Source organism: Fukomys damarensis, unplaced genomic scaffold, assembly GCF_012274545.1.
Source record: "Fukomys damarensis isolate Sample0158 unplaced genomic scaffold, DMR_v1.0_HiC HiC_scaffold_35, whole genome shotgun sequence".
Classification (NCBI taxonomy): Eukaryota; Metazoa; Chordata; class Mammalia; order Rodentia; family Bathyergidae; genus Fukomys; species Fukomys damarensis.
In genome coordinates this window covers 10,927,377-10,946,982 of record NW_022900947.1, presented here as the reverse complement: position 1 = coordinate 10,946,982, position 19,606 = coordinate 10,927,377, and the positions used below count along the sequence as shown (strand labels likewise).

General features: G+C 41.8%; 1 protein-coding gene across 8 annotated transcripts in view; it reads left to right on the top strand.

Moving 5' to 3' along the window:
* Ldb2 (LIM domain binding 2) overlaps window positions 1-19,606 on the top strand; it is a 459,105-nt gene that overhangs the window by 206,553 nt on the left and 232,946 nt on the right. For all 8 annotated transcript variants that reach the window (XM_010641881.3, XM_010641883.3, XM_019210302.2 and 5 more), the window contains one exon: window positions 10,943-11,045. In XM_010641881.3, the coding sequence (XP_010640183.1) occupies window positions 10,943-11,045 (103 nt within the window). The remainder of the gene's footprint in view (window positions 1-10,942; window positions 11,046-19,606) is intronic.

Genomic DNA, 19,606 nt, shown 5'->3' with positions numbered 1-19,606 from the left:
CACTCAGCGCTGTGTGCTCCGGGACTGTAAGAAGTGGGGAGTCTCAGGATAGAAGGGTACAGTCTGAGGGTTGCCGTCAAGGATCGTCTAGGCTTCTCTGCAGAGCAGTTACAGAGATTCAGAGGTGCTGGCACAGATATGAGTTAGGAAACAATCACCATTGTCCAGGACAGAATTACCAAAGGAGCAGGGGAAGAGGGAAGGAGACATACATGGATTTCTGTTTTGGGGTTGGAGGGTGATTCACGGGATTTGCTGGTGGATTGGTGGTGCAGGGTAAGAGAAAGAGAAGAGTAGAATATGTCACAAAATGTTAACCCAAGCAACTGAAAACTGGAGTCACGTTGAGAAGGAAAAGACTGGGGAGATCGGGTTAAGAGTAGAGCGGAGAAAGGAAGGGTCCGGTGCTGGCCATGAGAAGTCTGAGATGGCTTTTTGGTTAAGATGTGGGGAGGGCAGTGAGGCAGCTACCACCACAGTTCTGGTGTTCCAGGGAGAAATTAGGAGCTCTGACATAGATGGGAATGGCACTGGCACGTCTCAGGGAATCTAAGTCTCCTGGCAAACAGATCCACAAACAGAAAAGAGAATGGGACCAGTCAACCTCCATCAAGATACGCTGAGTTTCTTATATTTATCTTTGTGAACAAATTCTTTTTTTTTTTTTTCACTTTTCCCAAGTAAAGAGAGAATAAAACATGAGTTTTCTTGTGTCTCCCTGGCACAGTGATCCAATTTTTAAGTGATGACTTGAGGAACTATTTCTGTAATTTAATCAACTATTCAGATCAATTGCGTGGGTCAGAAAAACAAGCTTTTGCATTATCTTTCAAGGTTTTCCAGAATTTTTCTCATCTGCTGCATTTATATTGGAATAGAAAATTTGCGCAGATTTTATGGTGAGCTTTTTTTCCAATATATACGAATCTCAGCCTCCTCCCATGACTCTGCCCCAGGACCTCTCACCCCTTGGTGATGTGATGTATTCAGAGGTACGATGCTCCTCGCCACAGAACCGTCCCTGAAGAGACCTGTGTATTTAGGACAGTGCCCTGCTATGCAATTCCAAAGTGGTTTTGTACAGGGAACCTTGTATATTTCTGATATGTTAGATTGCATATTTCCATGTTTGTATATAAAATAGAAGATTTAATTACATGCAAAAGGCCATTCTTCCTCCACACCAGAATACTATAGATTAGACAGTGAGTGAAGTGTTGTGGGTGGAAACAAAAGTTTATGAATCAGAGAAGGTGCAAATCTCAATGTGGACACTTAGCCCATGATCTAGGGCAAGTTTCTTAATTGCCTAGGGCCTCAGTTTCCCCCATTCAAATTGTGATAGTGACCTGAAAGTGATACTGCTAAGACTTGGAAATAATACACGATGGATACAAATACTTTAATAATTATTTGTTGCACACTTGTCATGTGTTAAGTGCTGTCATGCAAAATGCACAAGATATGTTTATAAATCTTATAAAACTGACAGGAATCCAAAAGCAAAATTATTTTTTTTAAAAGTCAAACCAAAACAGGGCTGGGGATTTAGCTCAGTGGCACCATGACTGCCTCATAAGTGCAAGGTCCTGATTTGACTCCTGGTACCCCCCAAAAAAAAATCGAAAGAGGAAATTAGTACTTCATTAAAGCTGTGATGAGCCCAGGGGCAAAAAAACTCAATTCTGAAGACCGAAATATATATAATATTAGTCATTATTTTTAGATTATCCTAAATAACATTTCTCTTTTGAATGCTTAGAATTAATTAATGATTCAGTGGGCTGAAGATGGAGATAGAGAAAAGATGAATTTCTCAGGTGTTTGGGGAAAAAATACCAATGCCTTTGCTGAAGAGCTGTCTTTCAGATGCCAAGTCTTGTCTTTGTGCCACTTTAATGTGCTTCTTTCCCAAGGCAGCACCCACTTGCACCAGGGAGTAGAATCTAGTAAAGCCCTTTCTCCGAGAAAAGCCTTGAATTGCGAGTGAAACCCTGAGATACTCTGTCGAGACACACAATTTACATTCTTGGTAGCGTGCCATTTTAGAATTTCTCTGTTAGGATGCTAACTAACATTTACTGTTAAATAAAATGCACTTTAGCTGAGAATAAACAAAATCACAGTTGAGAATTTGAGAAGAAAAATTCAATCCATGGGACATGATATTTTTTTTTAAATCCCATAAAGATAAATTAAAAAAGCAGAGGATTGAAAATTCTCTCCATATGTCCATTATATGCCTTTGCAAGTATGAGCTGGCAAGAGCGAGTGGTTGTACTTTATTATTTTTATTTCTGGGACTCCTTGTAGTATTCCACAAGTGTGATGGGAAGCCTCGCTTTGGGCTCTGTTCAGGAGGGGGAGTCCGGGACTTTCAGCACACTCAGCATCAATTGGATGTTGAAAGAACTAAGACAAATATATTGAAGGCTATTCTTTGGGATAAAGGAACATCACAGTGGAATGGTTATGAGTCCAAACTCAAGAGCCCGAATCCATGAATTTGAACTCTTTCTCTGCAGCCGAAAGGCACGTAAACTTGAGTGTTTAGCTTCTCAAGCACCTTCTTTTCCTCCTCCATATAATGAGGTTAGTAGAAGACTTTTCACATAAGGGCATTCATATATGGGTGAGGTTTTATGGACAAAGAGTCCAGACTGGTGGCTGGTCCCAAAGAAGTGCTATGTGACTCTTGATTATTGTTATTAAGTGTGACTGCTGCAGAATAAAGATGGTTTTGTGTCAGATTGCCAGGCTGTGAGGAAAGGTGGCTAGAATAAAGGATGCAGAATGATCTGTAATCCAGGAAAACAGACGACCTGCATTCCCTTCACTGTGGGGGACTCTAGGATCTTTGTGGTCTCCGGTGTCAGTATATGGGCGTGGCAAACGAGAAACTGCAGCAGTGGCCCGTGTGGCTCGGTGTGTTTCTGCCTGTTAGGTGAGGCACTGTCGTTCTTGCTTCAGTGTCTTCTGAGAGGGGTTAGCTGACACTTGTAAAGGAGAAGTGACCGAAATGGCAGGACACAAATTAGTAGAGTGTTGTCGATGTGTGTGTGTGCAGGAGGGTAGCACTGTGAGACATTCTTATTTCTACACCCACACGATACTGAGCGAGTCAATGCTGTGCGCACCTCCCTGCTTTCAGACCCCTTCAAAATGTTCCCTACTTTGACCTGTTTAAGTTTATTTCAATTAAAAAATACATTTAGAAGGAATAGAAGCTTTAAGTATGGTTCGTTCTTTGGAGGGGGTGTACATGTGCCACGTGATGAGTGGTTGCCATGGTAATTTCTCATTATTGTTGAATTGAAAAATAATTACTCTGGCAAAAATCCCACATAACCTGTCAGTGCTTAAGTTAAAGATGCCGGGGGGCAGCCCCGGCACCAGGATCCTGTTTTCGGTGGAGGGAAACAGGGCTGGAGACAGGAGAGAATTCAGGATAGAAACCTTTATAGATTTTTGAGTATAATTAAGACTCTCTTCTGCTATTTGACAAGAGTGTATCTCTCATCCTAATAGATGATTTGGTCATTAGGGGAGCTTGGGCCCACCTGTGAGATGGGACAAAAGGAGCACAGATCCTATTCACAGAAATGCATATAGGAGACTACTGAGAATGGAGAAGCTTCAACAGTATTTTTGCCTAATCAAAATATATAAGAATCGTGGGCAACATTGCCCCTGCTTGTGCTCAGGCTGAGTTAATTTCATGTTTATTTACCTGCAAGTTGCAGAGTGCTATTGTTACCTTCCCACTTTAGGAAAAGAATCCATTTTTCCATTTATAAATATTCATTGAACACTAACCATGTGCGGTTCAGATACTAAGCCGCTCAGCTGCAAGGATGAGAAGTGCCTGTCTGTTGGGAAAAGACAGGCCCTGTGTTGGAAGCCTGGTGACAGGGTGGGTAGAACACAGAGAGACTTGCAAACAAATAGGATGTTCATACTCAGGTGTCCTGTCTCTGGGTCATTGTGGAGGACCGTGGTGAATCGGTGCATTGTTTCTTGCATCAGTGTCAAGAAATAATCCTTTTTGTTGGTTAACAAAGCCCTAGCCATACATTTCTCCTTTAAGAGAATGGTACTTAAATGTTAATTATTGTTATTATTATTATTCTATTGTCTATTCTGTTTGACTTGTAGGTGCTTATCCTCCTGGTAGAGATGGACTCTGTTTTGTAATTTTATTGTTCCTCGTACTGGATCCTACTTGGAAATATATCACTTAAAGTACTATGCATTTTCATCTCTACCTAGGTACCAGTGAGACCAGAAGTTTTTAATGTGGAAGTTCAGAATCCTCCTAGTGCAAAACACAAATTATAGACAAGTATACACCCTATGTCGAGGCATGGCCATGTTAAGTCTGTACCTAAGAGGAATTCTTACATATATACATAAAGGAACATGCCAAAGGATCTTATCACAGCGTTGTTGTAATGGCAAAATAATTAGAAACTAGACTTAATTAGTAGCACAATATTTAAATAAAATGTATTATATTCATTTAGTGTAATACTGCTTATAAGAAAAGACTTCAACATATAAAACGGGTAGGTCTCTAAATATAGGGTTGTAGGGGAGGAGATGGTGAAGGGAGGGCATGGACAAGGGGAATAAAATGAGAACCAAGACCTGTCATGTAAAGGTACAAGGTCCCAATAATGAATGTAACTGTACTGTATACCTAAAATGTACCAATAAACTCAATAAAAGAAATAAATAAATAAATACAGGGTTGAGATTTGTAGTATAGCTCAGTGGTAGAACACTTATCCAGTATGAACAAGATCATGGTTTTGATCTCCAGTACTGCAAAAATATTAAATAATAAATAAAATGTTGAATTAATGTTCATGCTAAAGAATGGAAACATAATGTGTTATGCCATTTAAATAAAGCATTAAAAACAAAATCATGTGTAAATGGAATGCTGTGTGTATAAAAATTAAAAGATTGGCTAGAGAGATCTATGTGTTTTTTATGAGATAATAGGGAACGGATCATCACCATATTATCTTCTGCTCTTTATTTTTAAATGTGAGAGAAGTAAAACCTGGCTTATTTAGAGTGTGTTCAGGTGCAAGCTGGAATCTTAACATGTCACTGAAAAGGACAATACTAAGAGGTGACTGCGTAGCTGGCAGTGTGGGGTGAGATAGTTTCCAAACTTCTGCTTCAATTTGAGCATCTGACCCGCTGTTGGAAATGAGACTTCCATGACGTGAAGGTGGATCCTGTGCTTGAACACTTTACTGCTCCCTGAGACACTGGCTTAGACTTTCAGATTCCTCCAGTATTAGAGGAAGACTCTGACTGTGTTGGCCTGGCCTCTCTATTGCTCCTTTCACTTTCGTGCTCCTTTCTTGGATGGTTAATTCCTCTGAGGAGAAAGAGACACATGGTGCTCACTTGCTGTCCTTAAGCAATTCAGTGTGCCACAGTGGTCTCGATGGTAGAAAGTGTGAATTACAAGGTGTCGATTCAATTATAATTCATATGCACTCTATTGGAGGTAGTTTGCAACCTTCCCTAAATTGGAAGGTGGTGGAAGAGGGGTCTGTGAACTAGAATTCTGCATTTGCTAGATTTTCTAGACCACAAGAATAGCACGAAAGGATAGTGACAAAGGAAACACCTAAGAAAGAGACCCTGGCCAGGAAAGGTGAGTGGAGGAAGTCCTTTGGCTGCACACAGGCAGGGCATGGAGGAAACTTCCGGAACCTGAATGTGACGTCTCTTTTTATGTATAGCAAAAAACAATTTTTCCCTGTGTGAAATCTCTTTTAGGATATATGTGAGGCATTATTGAAAAATATGTTAAATGTTTACATTTTTAAAAAATGTTTTGCAGTAAAAATATATATATTGCTATCAATCCCCCTTAACATATATCCCTTTGCTTTCAATATACTTATCCCATTCTTCTTGCCACTTTCTGAAGTGGTTCTGAAAGTACTCTTTTGTGAGTGTCTTGAGTTTTGCTATCCTGGCTGCCTTGATGTTCTGAATTGATTAATGTTTACCTTTTGTGCCATCTTGACTTTGTGGAAGGGCTAGTTGTCTCACAGTACCAGATCCTTTAAATAAGGTGGATGAGGACACACTGTCATGTTTTTATAAGGCTGACTTTTTGTTGGATGGCACTAGGCAGCAGCATAATGCCCATGTTTTGACCATGCTTTCTAAAGATTCTCACAAAAGAGGACTTCCAAAATTTCTTCAGAAAGTGGTAAGAACAATGGAATAAATGTGAGGGGGAGTATTTTGAGGGGAATGAATGGCAGTATGTCTTTTACTGGGACAATTTAAACATTCAGTGTTTATTTTGAGTACCCCTTGTACATCAAGTGTTGGATCGCATATCTGCTGATACCAGGTGTGTGTGTGTGTGTGTGTGTGTGTGTGTGTGCCACACACCTGGGAACAGGTCCTTGCTCACAGATGAATTGAAGAGATCTACCTTGATCTTTATTCAGGAGTCCCAAAATGTTGATCTTGACTGACTGGTCAGTCTCAGTTCACTTCCTGGGTAATCTCCACACTGCCAACTTGGTATGATTGTCTGTCCAAAGTGAGAGCAGTCAACAATACCCAGCTTTCCCTCAAAATATAAGGAAAAAACAGATTTGTTGAACTTCTCTTCTCAATTTGGACTGCCAAACACCCTTGATAGATTTACGTACATAGGCTCCTATGGTCAGCTTCCTGAACTTGTCCACATCCCTTGATTCAAAAGAAAGAACTTTGGAATTTCCTGGTTCTGCCGTTTTCCCCACAGTGACACTGAGTTTACATGGAAGAGTTGAAGCTTCCAGCGTGCTCACAGAATTGCAGAAATTTAATTAACTCAGCACCCATTACATTTCCATGGTTTCTTTCCCTTCCTTACCTATCTCCAAGAAGAGAGCCAGCAGACTCTTGTGGAGATGCTTCCTAGATGACTCAGTGATGAAGTGGGAAATGGTGGGATTTGTTCATTTTATTGTCCACATCTCAGGAGGTGGTTGTGGGGCTAAGAACAGCATTCCCACCAGTGTGAACTGTTAAATCTTAGGCAGGAACTCCTTATTTGGTTCAGCAGGGGCCTTGTACTACATTCCAGCAACTCCTTAAAGGCCTCGCTTCTTTATTATACACATTTATTCTACAACATTGCCTATTTTGATCCCAGGAAATATACCAAGCAGCCAAATGGAAGCAAGAAGTGTTCCAAGAGGAAGTTTATTATAAGAAAATCCATGTAAAGATTGAAGAAAGAGTACAAACTCTTAAAAGGTTTGCAGGAAGACATTTGTGCGGTAGAATATTCCTGAACCAATGCGGACCACCTGCTTCCTCCAGCTCTTGCGGTCTTCAGTCTAAAATGGGAAATCACTTCTTAAGCAGAATAATGGATGGGAATTATTCACACTAGTGTGTGACCTTTATCACCACTTTCTTGCCACCCCGGTTAATGAGTACCGTCTCTAGCATAGTGACCTCCATGGTACATTCTTCGACGGTCAGTGTCCTTCATATATAGCCAGCAGGCCTGGCCTGACCTCAACATTTAGTAAGATTTTTCTTCAAACTCTTCTTCATTTGTTCCTTTTGTACATAAACGTTTGTCCTGTCATAGTTAAGGACTGATTCAAAAGCTTTTATCTGTGTGTGGGAGAGTGGGAGGAGTTAACAATTATAATCTTAAAATATAGCAAAGAATGCTTATGCCAGTCCCAAACTATCAGCCAAGAGACAGTGTGGGACCAGCCTCTGGACAACTTTGTTGAGTGATGTTTCCGGGTTGGGTTTGTGATGGTAGATAAGGAATCTCATTAACTCATCTAGCCCACCAAACGTATTTTACCTCCCTATGATGTGCTTGGCTCTGTGAACTTAAATATAGCATTTTTATTTTGGAGATGTTCTTCTTCTAAGATTTGTAACCACAGCCAATTGTCTCTGTATTTGTAGTTTCCTAATGTACTCTTCTCTTGGCAAAACTACCCTGAAATTTCCTGAGCCATTGACTCATCTCTTGTTCTATCGCCGTTAGTTTGAATCAAATACATCAAGCCACTCATCTTGGATCATTATGTTTGTTACAACTTCTGCCAAAACTCACTTCTGTAAGCCCTGTGGAACCTGTGAGGCTGCTCACAGACAATTCTCACACCTCATTTTAGCCAGCGTCCTTGATTTTCTTTCAGTGACCTCAAATCAGCTTGGGTTTCCCTAGGTTTTTGCCTTTCCTGGTTCATTTTACAGCAGAAGTGCCAGAGACCAAGCATCAGATGATAGGAAAATGGAGGTGGAGACCTGATCCAGTCTCTGGGCCTCTGACTAATGAGCAAGGCAGAAGAGCTTACACATTCCTGTTCGGGTTTTTAACTGTGTGGTAGTCAGATGCAGTTCCCAGGTAAATTGGCTGCAAACAGTTGGAGCAATAGGGAAAGTGCTTAATTTATAAACAGGTTGGTTTGTAAAGGTTTGCGTGTGTGTGTGTGTGTGTGTGTGTGTGTGTGTGTGGCAGTTCTTTATAACATGACTCTCTCTTGCACAAGAAATGATATTAGAGACGGTCAATAGAGCCAGAGAAAAGACATTTTATTGGTTTTTCACTGCATTCTGGGCAGTCTGCTGGGTACTTTATACCCAATAACTTAGTTAATCCTCCATCTACCCTGCCAGATGATTGTTATTATTATTGTTGCTCTTCTTGTTATTTTCAACTTCCGAGTAAGGAAACAAGGTCAGGAAGTAAAATAAGCTGTCCAAGGTCCCATTGCTGGGAAGAGGCAGTGTCACCTACAGGCGCACATTTCGCAGCTGACATTGTACTGGGTGTTCTCCTGGGTGGGAGTCCTGTGACACTTCTGCATAGTAAAGCATGGAGTCTGAGGATCTCCCTTCTTTCTTCAACCCTGACTTCTGCTTCCCGAGACTGCCAGCAGCAGGTGGTTTCACAGAGACACAGATCTGGGATGTCCTGTGGTCTGGAGCTTCAGTCCCATCCCCTCCACCTGTCAGCTGAAGGTACTTGGGTGAGTTGCATCTACTATGGAAGTTGTCGTTTCCACAGTTGCAAAGTAGAGATAGTAGCACGTGCAGCTCTCTTGCATCAGATTGCCTTTTTGGAGTGTACCACGGGATATACACCACTGTCAGGACTGGAACATGGGACAGAACGCAGTCCCTCCTCACAAGAAGCTTATATTTTTACTGTCACAGAAACAAAAATGAAATCCAGAAACAGGTTAGTAGTGTGGGTTGAGTAGGAAAATACACAGAGAGCAGTTACAAAGTGCTTGGCGTGTGATAAAGACTCAATAACTGTGACTCCTTTTCCATCTGTGTAGCAGTTTGAAGTCAAGTGAACCAATGTATCCAGACTTCTAAGTAGGGTTTCTTTCCCTAAATGATTCTTCTGCTTCCAAGGCATGCTGATTTTTCTAAAAGCTCTGGCAGCTGCCAGAGCATGGAGTTTTCATGCTGTGGACCCAAGAAATGGAGCAAGGCTGCTTTTAATTGCTCTCTTGACTGCCTTCTGCTAGGGAGCTTTGGACTCTTTGAGGGCAGGGACCAACCTCTTATTCAGCTGTGTATTCCACGTTCCTGCACATAGTAAGTGCTCAATAAATATTTGTTTTTGAAAGAAAAGTGTTACTTAGTATATGGACTCGTGTATTGTATTACACGGGTTGGTTTTTATATTTACTCTGTTTTACTGAATGAATTACTGGCTTTTGGTGAGGCTGATGGGAGGCAGGCTAAGAAAGAGAGACACAAAAATTCACTTGTCTGAGCTTCTTCCTTTCTGAAGGAAAGGACAGCATCAATCTTCGGTGTCTCTTTAATTATTCTTGCAGACCTGCCAGGGACAACAACTTAATGTTGTCCTAAGCAGAACAACTTAATGGGCAGCAGAGAGGCCTGCCACGTCTTGGCCAGGGCCCCAGTGGTGGGGACTGTTGAGTAGGGAATGACAGTGCCCCTCCCGCCCCCTCTTCCCATCTGACAGGCAGGTGGGAAGCACCTTGTTCTCAGTGCTGGCATGAACCAGCATGTCTCTGGAGAAGGGTCATGCTGAAGACTGTGGGGGCACAGCGAGCTCTGGACACAGGCTGGGGTACATGCGCTCTGTTTGTTATACGGGACACCCCATGACCTTCCTCGCTCACTGTTACAGGAGCCCTGCTCCCCTCGGGCGAGCAGTGCCTCTAACTCCCTTCAGCTGGATCTTTTCCGAAGTGTTTTCTGGATGAGCAGGAGAAACACTTGACCCAAGATGGACGGAGTTCAGGTAGATGGCCTGCATTCTGTCCAACTTTCGTGTTTCTGATAACTATTTTAACAACAAACCAGTGGCTGTTTGTTATCTTTAAACCATCCTCAAGGACAACCCACATGCACAAACCCGTATGTGTGGGTGTGTAATTGTACATGCTTGAAGAAATGTCTGTGTCTTTTATAGGAACAGTCTCATAGAGTACAGCTAAGAACATCCTTTTTTGATTACAGTCTTTGTTAAAAAAAGTTCACCCTCATTAGTCTGGTTGTAATACTGTGTTTGTAAAAATGAACTCCTAAGGAAGCAGTGGGGAGGGGGGATACTTTGAATGTATTTTACATGAAATGCAAACTTGTTGGCTAAAAATCATCACTTTGTGTTCCACTGTATGTTTATTAACTCTCCCCATACGTATTCTCAATAATCCGTGTCCACTGCATTGGTGTCAGTTCCCTTGCCGAATTGGAATTCAGTCCCCGTCGGAGGCAGTTGGTTCAAGAGTGACCACACAGGCACGCACTCTCTCCGCAGCACCCACATACAGATTCTGAGTAACGCGTGCGCAGCCACTGGGGTTTTCTCTCCTTCCCGTTTTCTTGTCCTCTTTGAGATATTTTCTGCTCTAGCCTGTTAAATAAATGATCTGTCTCTTTGCAGGATAGTGACAACCTCTGGTGGGACGCTTTTGCCACTGAATTTTTTGAAGACGACGCCACATTAACTCTTTCATTTTGTTTGGAAGATGGACCAAAGCGATACAGTAAGCACCAAGTTTGTGTTTTTAAATATTCTTCTTTTTGTGCCTGTAAGAAAACCACGGGGGTTTTCAGAGAATAGCACAGTGCTGACAGCCTGACAGTAATACCTCTGCTCTTGACAGTGTTCTCACTTCCGTCAAGCCGTTGTCACCGGGTGGCAGCCCGGTCTGCGCCAAGAGATTCCTTGGAGGCTTAGACTGTTTGAGCACTGGCCTGTTTAGAGTGGAACAAATATGAACTGAATCACTCGGTAACAAGCAGGCACAGAATGATGGAAAGTTTTCATGCCTCTCATCTCTTTGCCCCTCTCTTACCCTGGATGGTTCGCACTTGATACCCAGTGTTCTGCTTGTGATGATTTCTTAAAAACAAAAAAACAAAAGCAAAAAAAACCTCACTACCGGTGTGTGTCAGCCACACCTGTCTAGCTCCCTTTTCTCTGTTATCTCAGCTATTTACCTGACAAGTGCTATCTTTTGGGGAATAGGGGGAGGCCTCAGCTTCTTTGAACATACACTTTGCGATTAGTGTTGGCAGAATTATAGCTGCTTGTCTCTCTGGCTAGTGATAACTCTGTAAAGACCCTCAAATTACACCCTGTGGCACCTTGGGTAACAGCTAATCCATCCCGATTAGGTTCAGGCAACTTGTCAGAAACCAGATTTGCTAGTTGTGCTATCAGATCAAGAGGTACAGATACATCAGCACAAAAGCAATTAATGTCCAGTTAGATCAGAAAGAGATGTGTTTTCAGAAATTAGTGCTGCACACACGAAAGTATCTGATGGAGGGAGAAACACGGGCACTGTCACAAACCCCCAGATGATACCAGAACCTGCCACAGCATGAGTGGGTCCACCCAGAGCATTTGCAATTGATAAGTAACAGGGCTCTTTATAAACATGATTGAAAGCTCTGATGCTTCCTACATTTATTTCAGAGTCACCAGGGAATGACTTTTTTTTTTTTTAATTCCAGGGGTCTTTAGACAATTTAGCACTCTCTGAATCTATTGCACGATTGCGTGATTAATTATGCTAATACATGTGTGCTAATGCATGTGGTGATGTCTTCGTAGTGGCACAGTGGGACAGCAGGCCATTGTGGACTTGCTACCCAAATGAAACTGGTTGCCCAGAGAGTTTGGTTTAGATTTCCATTTTGCTTTGTGTTGTGGACTTTGAAAGGCATGGGACCTTTCTACTCATTAAGTCGGGTGAGAGGAGCAGGTCGTGTGTCAGACAATGTGCCGAGTGTCTTTACATTCATAAAATGACTCCTGTCACTAGCACTGGTAAACTCACTCTATGGGATCCTTGCTTTGTGCGGTGGCTGCCCCCAAACCAGCTCAGGGCCCAGGGCTGTGTTTCAGAAGTCCCAGAGACACAAATGCACACAGCAGTTCAGCAGTTGCTCCCTACCCAAAGTGCTGTGATGTGCTGAATAATTTCTAACCAGGCAGTCATCCACTCTGAGTTACCCTGGCTTGCTTATGGATTGATTCATTTGTTTATATTTTGAGGCACAGCTCAGATAACTTCCAGTTACCATTGTTTTATGTCCCTGTGCTCTGCCAATTTGGGAATCCTTCTGGGTCTGCTCAGGGAACTGGAATTACGGCTTTGAAGTCTGTGCTGATAAAACAGACTCCAGCTCTTCCTCTGTCCCCCTGCACCCTACATCATTTGGGGTGAGGCCTGCTCTGCACCTGGGTGAGATCTGATGTCCATGCCCAGGAGTAAATACCCTCCACCGAGCCACTGTTGCCAGGGTTTCTTTGTTTCTCGGAGCCAAAATATTTCCCGAGTGGAGAAGAGAAACAAAGATGATTGGCAGTGTCGAGCGGAGACTCCTCAGCTGCCTCCCTGACAGCTCGGTGAGGAGCTCGGTGGCTGATGTGCAGGTGGGCGGGTGACAGCTGATTGACAGCACAGGACAGAGATGGGAAGCCAGCTCCCAGTGCCCTGTACGCACTGTTTATGCAGCTCTCAGAGTGGCACTGCCGCCTTAACCCATTCGAGGTCCAGAGGAGCTGTGCCAGCCTGAGAGATGCCCGGAGGCCCCTGGGCTGCAGCTCTGACTCTTCCTTGATGCCTCTGGGGAGCCGAGACTTCATATTTTCAGGAGGAAATTAAGACGTGCCCGTTAGATTTTATTTGTACAAAAAAATTACACATGCTAAGTAATAAATACTACTAGGTGAGGTCTTCTCCTCCCTTTCTAGAATAAAACTGTGTCTTCCCTTCTCCGTGTGTCTTTAGAGGGTCTTTTCATTTCTAAAATATCTGTCTCTAGGTTACCATAAATCCTGTAATATGTGTTCGCTTACTTGTTTCCTGTCACTCATTAAAATCCTGTCTCTGTGTGGATGGGGTTTTGTTAATTGCCGAATTCTCAGATGAATGCATGAATCACATGTAATAGGTATTCAATAAATATTTGTTGAATGAATGAATGAGTAAATGAACAGGCATTTGGGGAAAAACTTATCTTTCTAAATAGAAGGTTGGCAAAAGCAACTGCTACTGAGATTTTTGGACTTTTTAGCACTGGAGGAATGTGATCCATAGTTGGTTCCCTCCTGATCACAGTGATTGACAATAAAGCCCCAATAGTGTAATAACTCAGGAAATGATTATGCTTTGGGAGATTCATTGCTCCTTCCTTCTGCCAGTTATCCCCACTCCGGTCCCCAGGCCCTCCGCGCTCCTCACGTGAGAGCCCCGGGTGGGATACGATTGTGCAGTGCTGGTTCAGATGGGGACTGCTGGTCTACCCAGGGGACCCATGGTGTTGTTGTGAAGAGGAGCAGAAAGAGCAAGGGCACTGAACTGTACCGGGAATTGGGCCATGTGTGCCTGAGGTCATTTGTCTGGCCCTGCCTTAGAAAACATCAGGGAGAAGTAGCAGTGCCATGAAGGTGGCTTTTCATTTGGACTCTGTGGAATCCCAGGAGGGTCAGGGCTCACTGGTGGATATTCTCCTATTGTCAGCAAAGTAGAGTAAAGATCAGTAGACCTGAAAAGTGTCGGTCCTGAAAATGGAAATGGTGCGGAGGTTAGGTAGGCACTCAGCCAGGGCATCACTGGGCCTCAAGCTTGCTGACTTCAAAGTCCGTTGGTCTACAGATTCCCTACACATCCCATCCCTAGGTCACCCCACAGCTAAGGGGAACCAAATAACTTCATCAGTATACACATTGCTGGCAGCAGATGTAGGAGTCACATATAATCGTTGTGCCTTTATTCAAAAGAGCAGGTAAAGGAAGCCAAGGAAGGAGATGCCCCAAGCCTTCTGCTCACCTGCACTGTGATTCTAAATCCAGGGAAATGAGCTGTTGGTTCCTGTCTTCGTTTGGTATAGATGAGAGCATTCTTGGGTGAGGCTGATTGTTCGGTGCTCATTGCAAGCAGAATATTGATTTTCCTTTCCTCTCTTTTGGAATATAGGAGAACTGTGCCTCCCACCGGTCTCTCTTTTGTAACTCTCATAACCAACCCTCTGGGTGCCATGCTGCTGGTAGCCCCCTTGACAGACCTAACTAGTGTCCTGGACCTCATAGGCCACAGTCTTAGGCATTGCATGGTTCAGAATTCATTCAACATCTTCTTGTTGGGAGAGACTGTAGAGGAAAATTCCTGAGACTAATACCAGGCTGGCCCTGGAAAGCCGGGGAAACTATGTGGTGTAGGAGGAAGGGCACAAGGGTTTTCAACACCAATAGTTTTGGGTTTTAATCCATGCTTTGCTGCATAGCCAGTGCCACTCTCACTCGGAAATGAGGGATAAAAAAGGAGAAGGAATGCAGAAGGAAATGGCTAAGTATATGTGGGAACTGTGTTTTGGAGGACAAAAGACTACAGAACGTGTGTTAAACTCGATCTGGTCAGCATCACTTGGACATTAGAAGAAAAGTAGCATAACTACTAAATGCCTTCTTGCTTCAGAGCACTGCCTGTTGCCTGCCTTTTAGGAGCAGAGGCTGTGGGCCTGATACCCAGGTTCAATCCCAGCTCTATCGTTTATTACCTGTGTGATTTGGGATAAGTTATTCTAAAAGCATCCGTAGTCTCATCCGAAAAGTGAGGGCTGCATGATCCATGGAAAGCCCCAAGGAGCATTTCCAGCTCTTCAAAGCGCTCCATAAATATTAGCTGTTGTTATTTGATTGAATCCCATTGAGTCTGTTGCTCCCTCTAGATTGAGACCCAGGTCAATTCAGATAAAAGTTTCATTAATCCCTTAACTACTGTGTGTAATTTTGGGCTGATGGCCCTAATAATTCTTTATCACACAGTTGTTATTTCATCTTGACCTCTGTATTATGTTTGAAATAAGAATTTCTTGCAGGACCATACACAGTCAGATGAACTAAAACTGTTCTCTGGATTCTGTAGGAGCATCTTGCTTAAAAAAAAAAAAGGCAGAGAGAAAAAGAAAGCTGCTTTAGGAAATGTCATTGCTGTCTGTTGCTTTATTTTCCTCAGTCACCCAGTCTCATTAGTTTGAAAAAGTGCAAATTGACCTCTCCAGAGTCCTTTCATTGCTCCTTGTTTCTTTTACATTTTCTTTCCCCATCTCTCTTTTTTCCTGAAAGCTGTGATAGCTTTGCAATATTGACTAAGTTCTTCAATTTTGTCTTGTAATCTGTGCTTTTATGTGTTGTATATTTGGACATGTTCCCCTAAGGTGGAGAAATTCTACACAGCCCAGTGTAGCTCCACTATCTCCAGTTACTCTTTTTCTCTGAGGTTTTATTGGTTCACTCCACCCACCTTTATTTTTATTGAGCTTGCTGTAGAAGAATTCTGAAAGCATTTTGCCCATTTCCTTTTTTGCTCTCTCCCCTTTCTGCTCTCTAATAGCATAGTGCATGATTAAAAATACATTTCTGGGAAAAATCACTCCTTGATAATAAGTGTAAGGCACTTTGACACCACACTTAATAACTACCTTGGCATAAATGAGGCCATTTTTGAAAGTTACATGCAAAGAGTGTGCACTGGAGCACACTGGTAAAAGGGATTCCAAGACAGGAATCTGGGAACATGTCTTCTTTTTGAATAATGCTTTTACAGTGTCTGCCTGAAACCTGGAAAGGCACAGGTATGTGGGGTGAGTGCTTAGAGCTCCTGGACCTCCTCACCGGGCAAATACCAGCTGACCCTAGAAAATTTGTGCTCCATAAGTAACTTTGTTCTTTGAACGTTCCTTATACCCCAGTCATAGGGTGGAGGTCAAAGTCATGGACTTTGGATTTACAGACTCATTTCAAGTCTTTGCTTCAACATGACTGTGTAATATGAAGTTAGATATGTTGCTTAATTTATTTTAACCTCAGTTTCTACATCTGTACCATCAAGGTAAGAATAAAGCCAGCATAACAAGGTGCTTCTGAAGATACACTGACATGCACATGTAGCTAGCTTCATGTGGGCCATGGAATGCGCACTGTAAATGCTTACTGCATGAACTGGTGAATAGGCAAATGGCCAAATAAGCAAATGAGTAAAAGCTATGATATGACAGTCATTCAGAATTGAAGCAGAGGATACCTCTCTTCACACATTCAGTTATTTGGTGCATAGCAGGGGAAACTCTGGCTTTGCTTAGTGCTGTATTAGATCTGTCTTCATTCTGCATGGGAAACTTAAGAATTAGTGACCAATTGAAGGGAAAACTGATACTAATGGAAGATGGTGATTTAAACAAGCAAGTCCCAAACTATTGCAATGATGACACCTGTCCTGCAGTGATAGTTCCACTCCTTCGATTTTGCACACAGAGCAAGAGGTTGTTGAAACTAATTGAGGGCCAGTAACTTCTCTAGGCATCTTTGGACTCTGTATTTTCTTTACTAAAGATCAGTTGGAAGGAATTTGACTTTGACTGCAACTAAAAATTTAGCAGAGAGAAAAGAATGAATTTCTTGAGACTTGTCCTTGATGATTAATTATCGGAATGAATTCTTGACTGTGACATCTCCTTTGCATCATGACACAGATTCTAGACAGCACCTGCCCCTGCATGGAATGGCATTAAATGATTTCTAGATAATTCTAGCCTCTGATATTGTGATCTTCGTGTAATGCTTTTCAAAAGCAGTCTTCAGCAGGCTGGTGTCATTTGTAGGACCAAAGCAGACTTTTGTTCTTTGCTCCTTTGTTCCTTCACTCTTTCAGATTCATTCATTTAGAACTCACTGAGCTCCTGCTATTATCAGACATTATTTTAGGGCAGCAGACAGGTCTTAGGGTGAACACAGTTCATCCAAAAAACTTTTTGTTTACTTTTGATTTAAATTTTATTTAAAACTCTTACCTTAAGTTAGCATAATCAACTAACTGGATCAGAAGGAGAATATTCTAGTGACACTAATGGAAAATCTAGGACTAATCGTACAAAAAAGACTTCAGAGGAAGCCCACGACTAATAGATGAGCTGACAGATTTCTGAAGAAGAAAAAGGAGATGAATCTCTTCCCATTTGTGGTTTCAAATTGATGGTATCAGAAGTTGCAAATTGGCTGTAACAATAGATTGAGCAGACATTCCATTCTCTCATCTCTGATAAATACCACACTAATGATCGCATGAGATAATGGACAGAAAAATGCTTTGATTAAATTTAAAGTGCCATACAAGTTGAAGGTATAATTATCATCAAATTTATAACTGATCTTTTGGATTTGGCGAGTTTATATTTTCCCTTTGTATGCCATAAATCTGCTAGGGAATCGACTAGTTGCTGGATCTTTTCTCATGATGTTAAAATAGTCAGATATATAGGTTTAAGCAAAATAGACCTATAGCTGTCCTCGAGATCTTAGCTCGGAGGTCTGAATGATATACTGACCAGATAGTGGACATTATATGTAGTTTTTGAGACTGTGACATCTATGGACCTTGGCACGTGCATTTTCTGAGTCTTAGTTTCAGGGAGTGTATTACTGTTTCCATCTCCTCCACATAGTTCTCAAACCAAAATAACACCACCCCACCCATAGTTACTTATAGGAAAAGTGTGGTGAGTCTGTCATTATCACAATAGTAGGTGTAGCTACTGGGAGTTATTTTCAGACAGTAAGTGTTCTGCAAACTAAAGTATTGTTGAGAAACATCTCACCTGACCCTCCTGACCTCCATCTTATTTTCTTAAAGTAGGGTTGCCAGATAAAATGTAATTGCATAAATACAATATTTGGTACATAATTGTCCAGACACTCCTTGACTTACTGTGGTGCTCTGCTCTGATAAGTCCATTATTGGTTGAAAATATTGTAAATTAGAATGCACCTAACACCCCTACCCTGCTGAACATTGTAGGTTATCAGCACAGCATGACATGTGTCCGCTAATGATCAGTTGGCTGACTAAGCACTCTGGCTCACTGCTGCTGCCCAGCATAGCGAGAGAGCATCTTAGCACACAATGCTATTCCAGAAAAAGCAAAAAAAAAAAAAAAAAAAAAAAAAAAAAAAAAAAAAAAAATGCAACCCTAAGTGTATGGTTCCCACTGAATGCATATGTCTTTTGCATCATCAGAAAATAACTTTATGATAAGCGTATAAGTTGGCAGCTCTCTACACTACAAAATTGGTTTCTGTTCATCCAAAATTCAAATTTAACTGGACATCCTGTGCTTTTCTCTCCATTGAAATGTTTCAGGCCTACTTGAACCCCAGTTCATCTACAAATGCAAAATTTTGATAATTCTAGAGCAACTGCACTGGGTAATTAGCATGATTTACTACTGAAAATATCTTTCTGTTCACAAAAGTCTTACTTCTGATTATATCCAACTAGTGTATCCATATGAGTTTCATCTGAAGAAAGAAACACCTCAACAGAGGATGAGGAAGAGTAAGATGCAAGTTTTCCTGAGTTTCAATTCAAGGTCCATGGCGACTGTTGAATATTTGTGCATATGTTGATTGTGCACCCACAGTTGTGATCCATAGCGTGCTTTAAAGAAGCTTATAGTTCAGCAAGGGACACAGACATACAGACTGTTAACTCTGATGCAATAACACTGCCTCTGTAAGCATGGGGCAAGAAAGGTATTATGATGAAAGAGAGATTTAATGTACATAGGACGATGCTCGTACATGCTATGTGTATTAGAAACTTGCCAAAAGTGTAGATTTCAGATACACTGACAGCAGCAGCAATAAGCTTGGTAAGAAAATAACAACCATAGTAACTGTGTAAGACAATAGCTATGTTCATTTTCTTGACTGTAGTAATCATTTTGGTGTATACAGCAAAACATAAGGTTGTACACTTTAAATAAATGTAAACCCTTTAACGTAATATCTTGCAAATGCAAGGTTTTCAGAAAATATTTGTAGGTTGAATAAATGATGCAGTGCTCATAAATGTTACAAATGTGACCCCACCTACTTGATTATGTAGCCCACAGGTACATTACTATATTTTAGTTCTCCCCATGTTTAATGTTTCTATTCTCATGATCTCAGGCTGTCACAACTTGTTTGTATTCTAGAAAGAGATAAATGTCACAGAGCTATTTGGAAGCTTGTCTAACAAGACTCATATTTTGA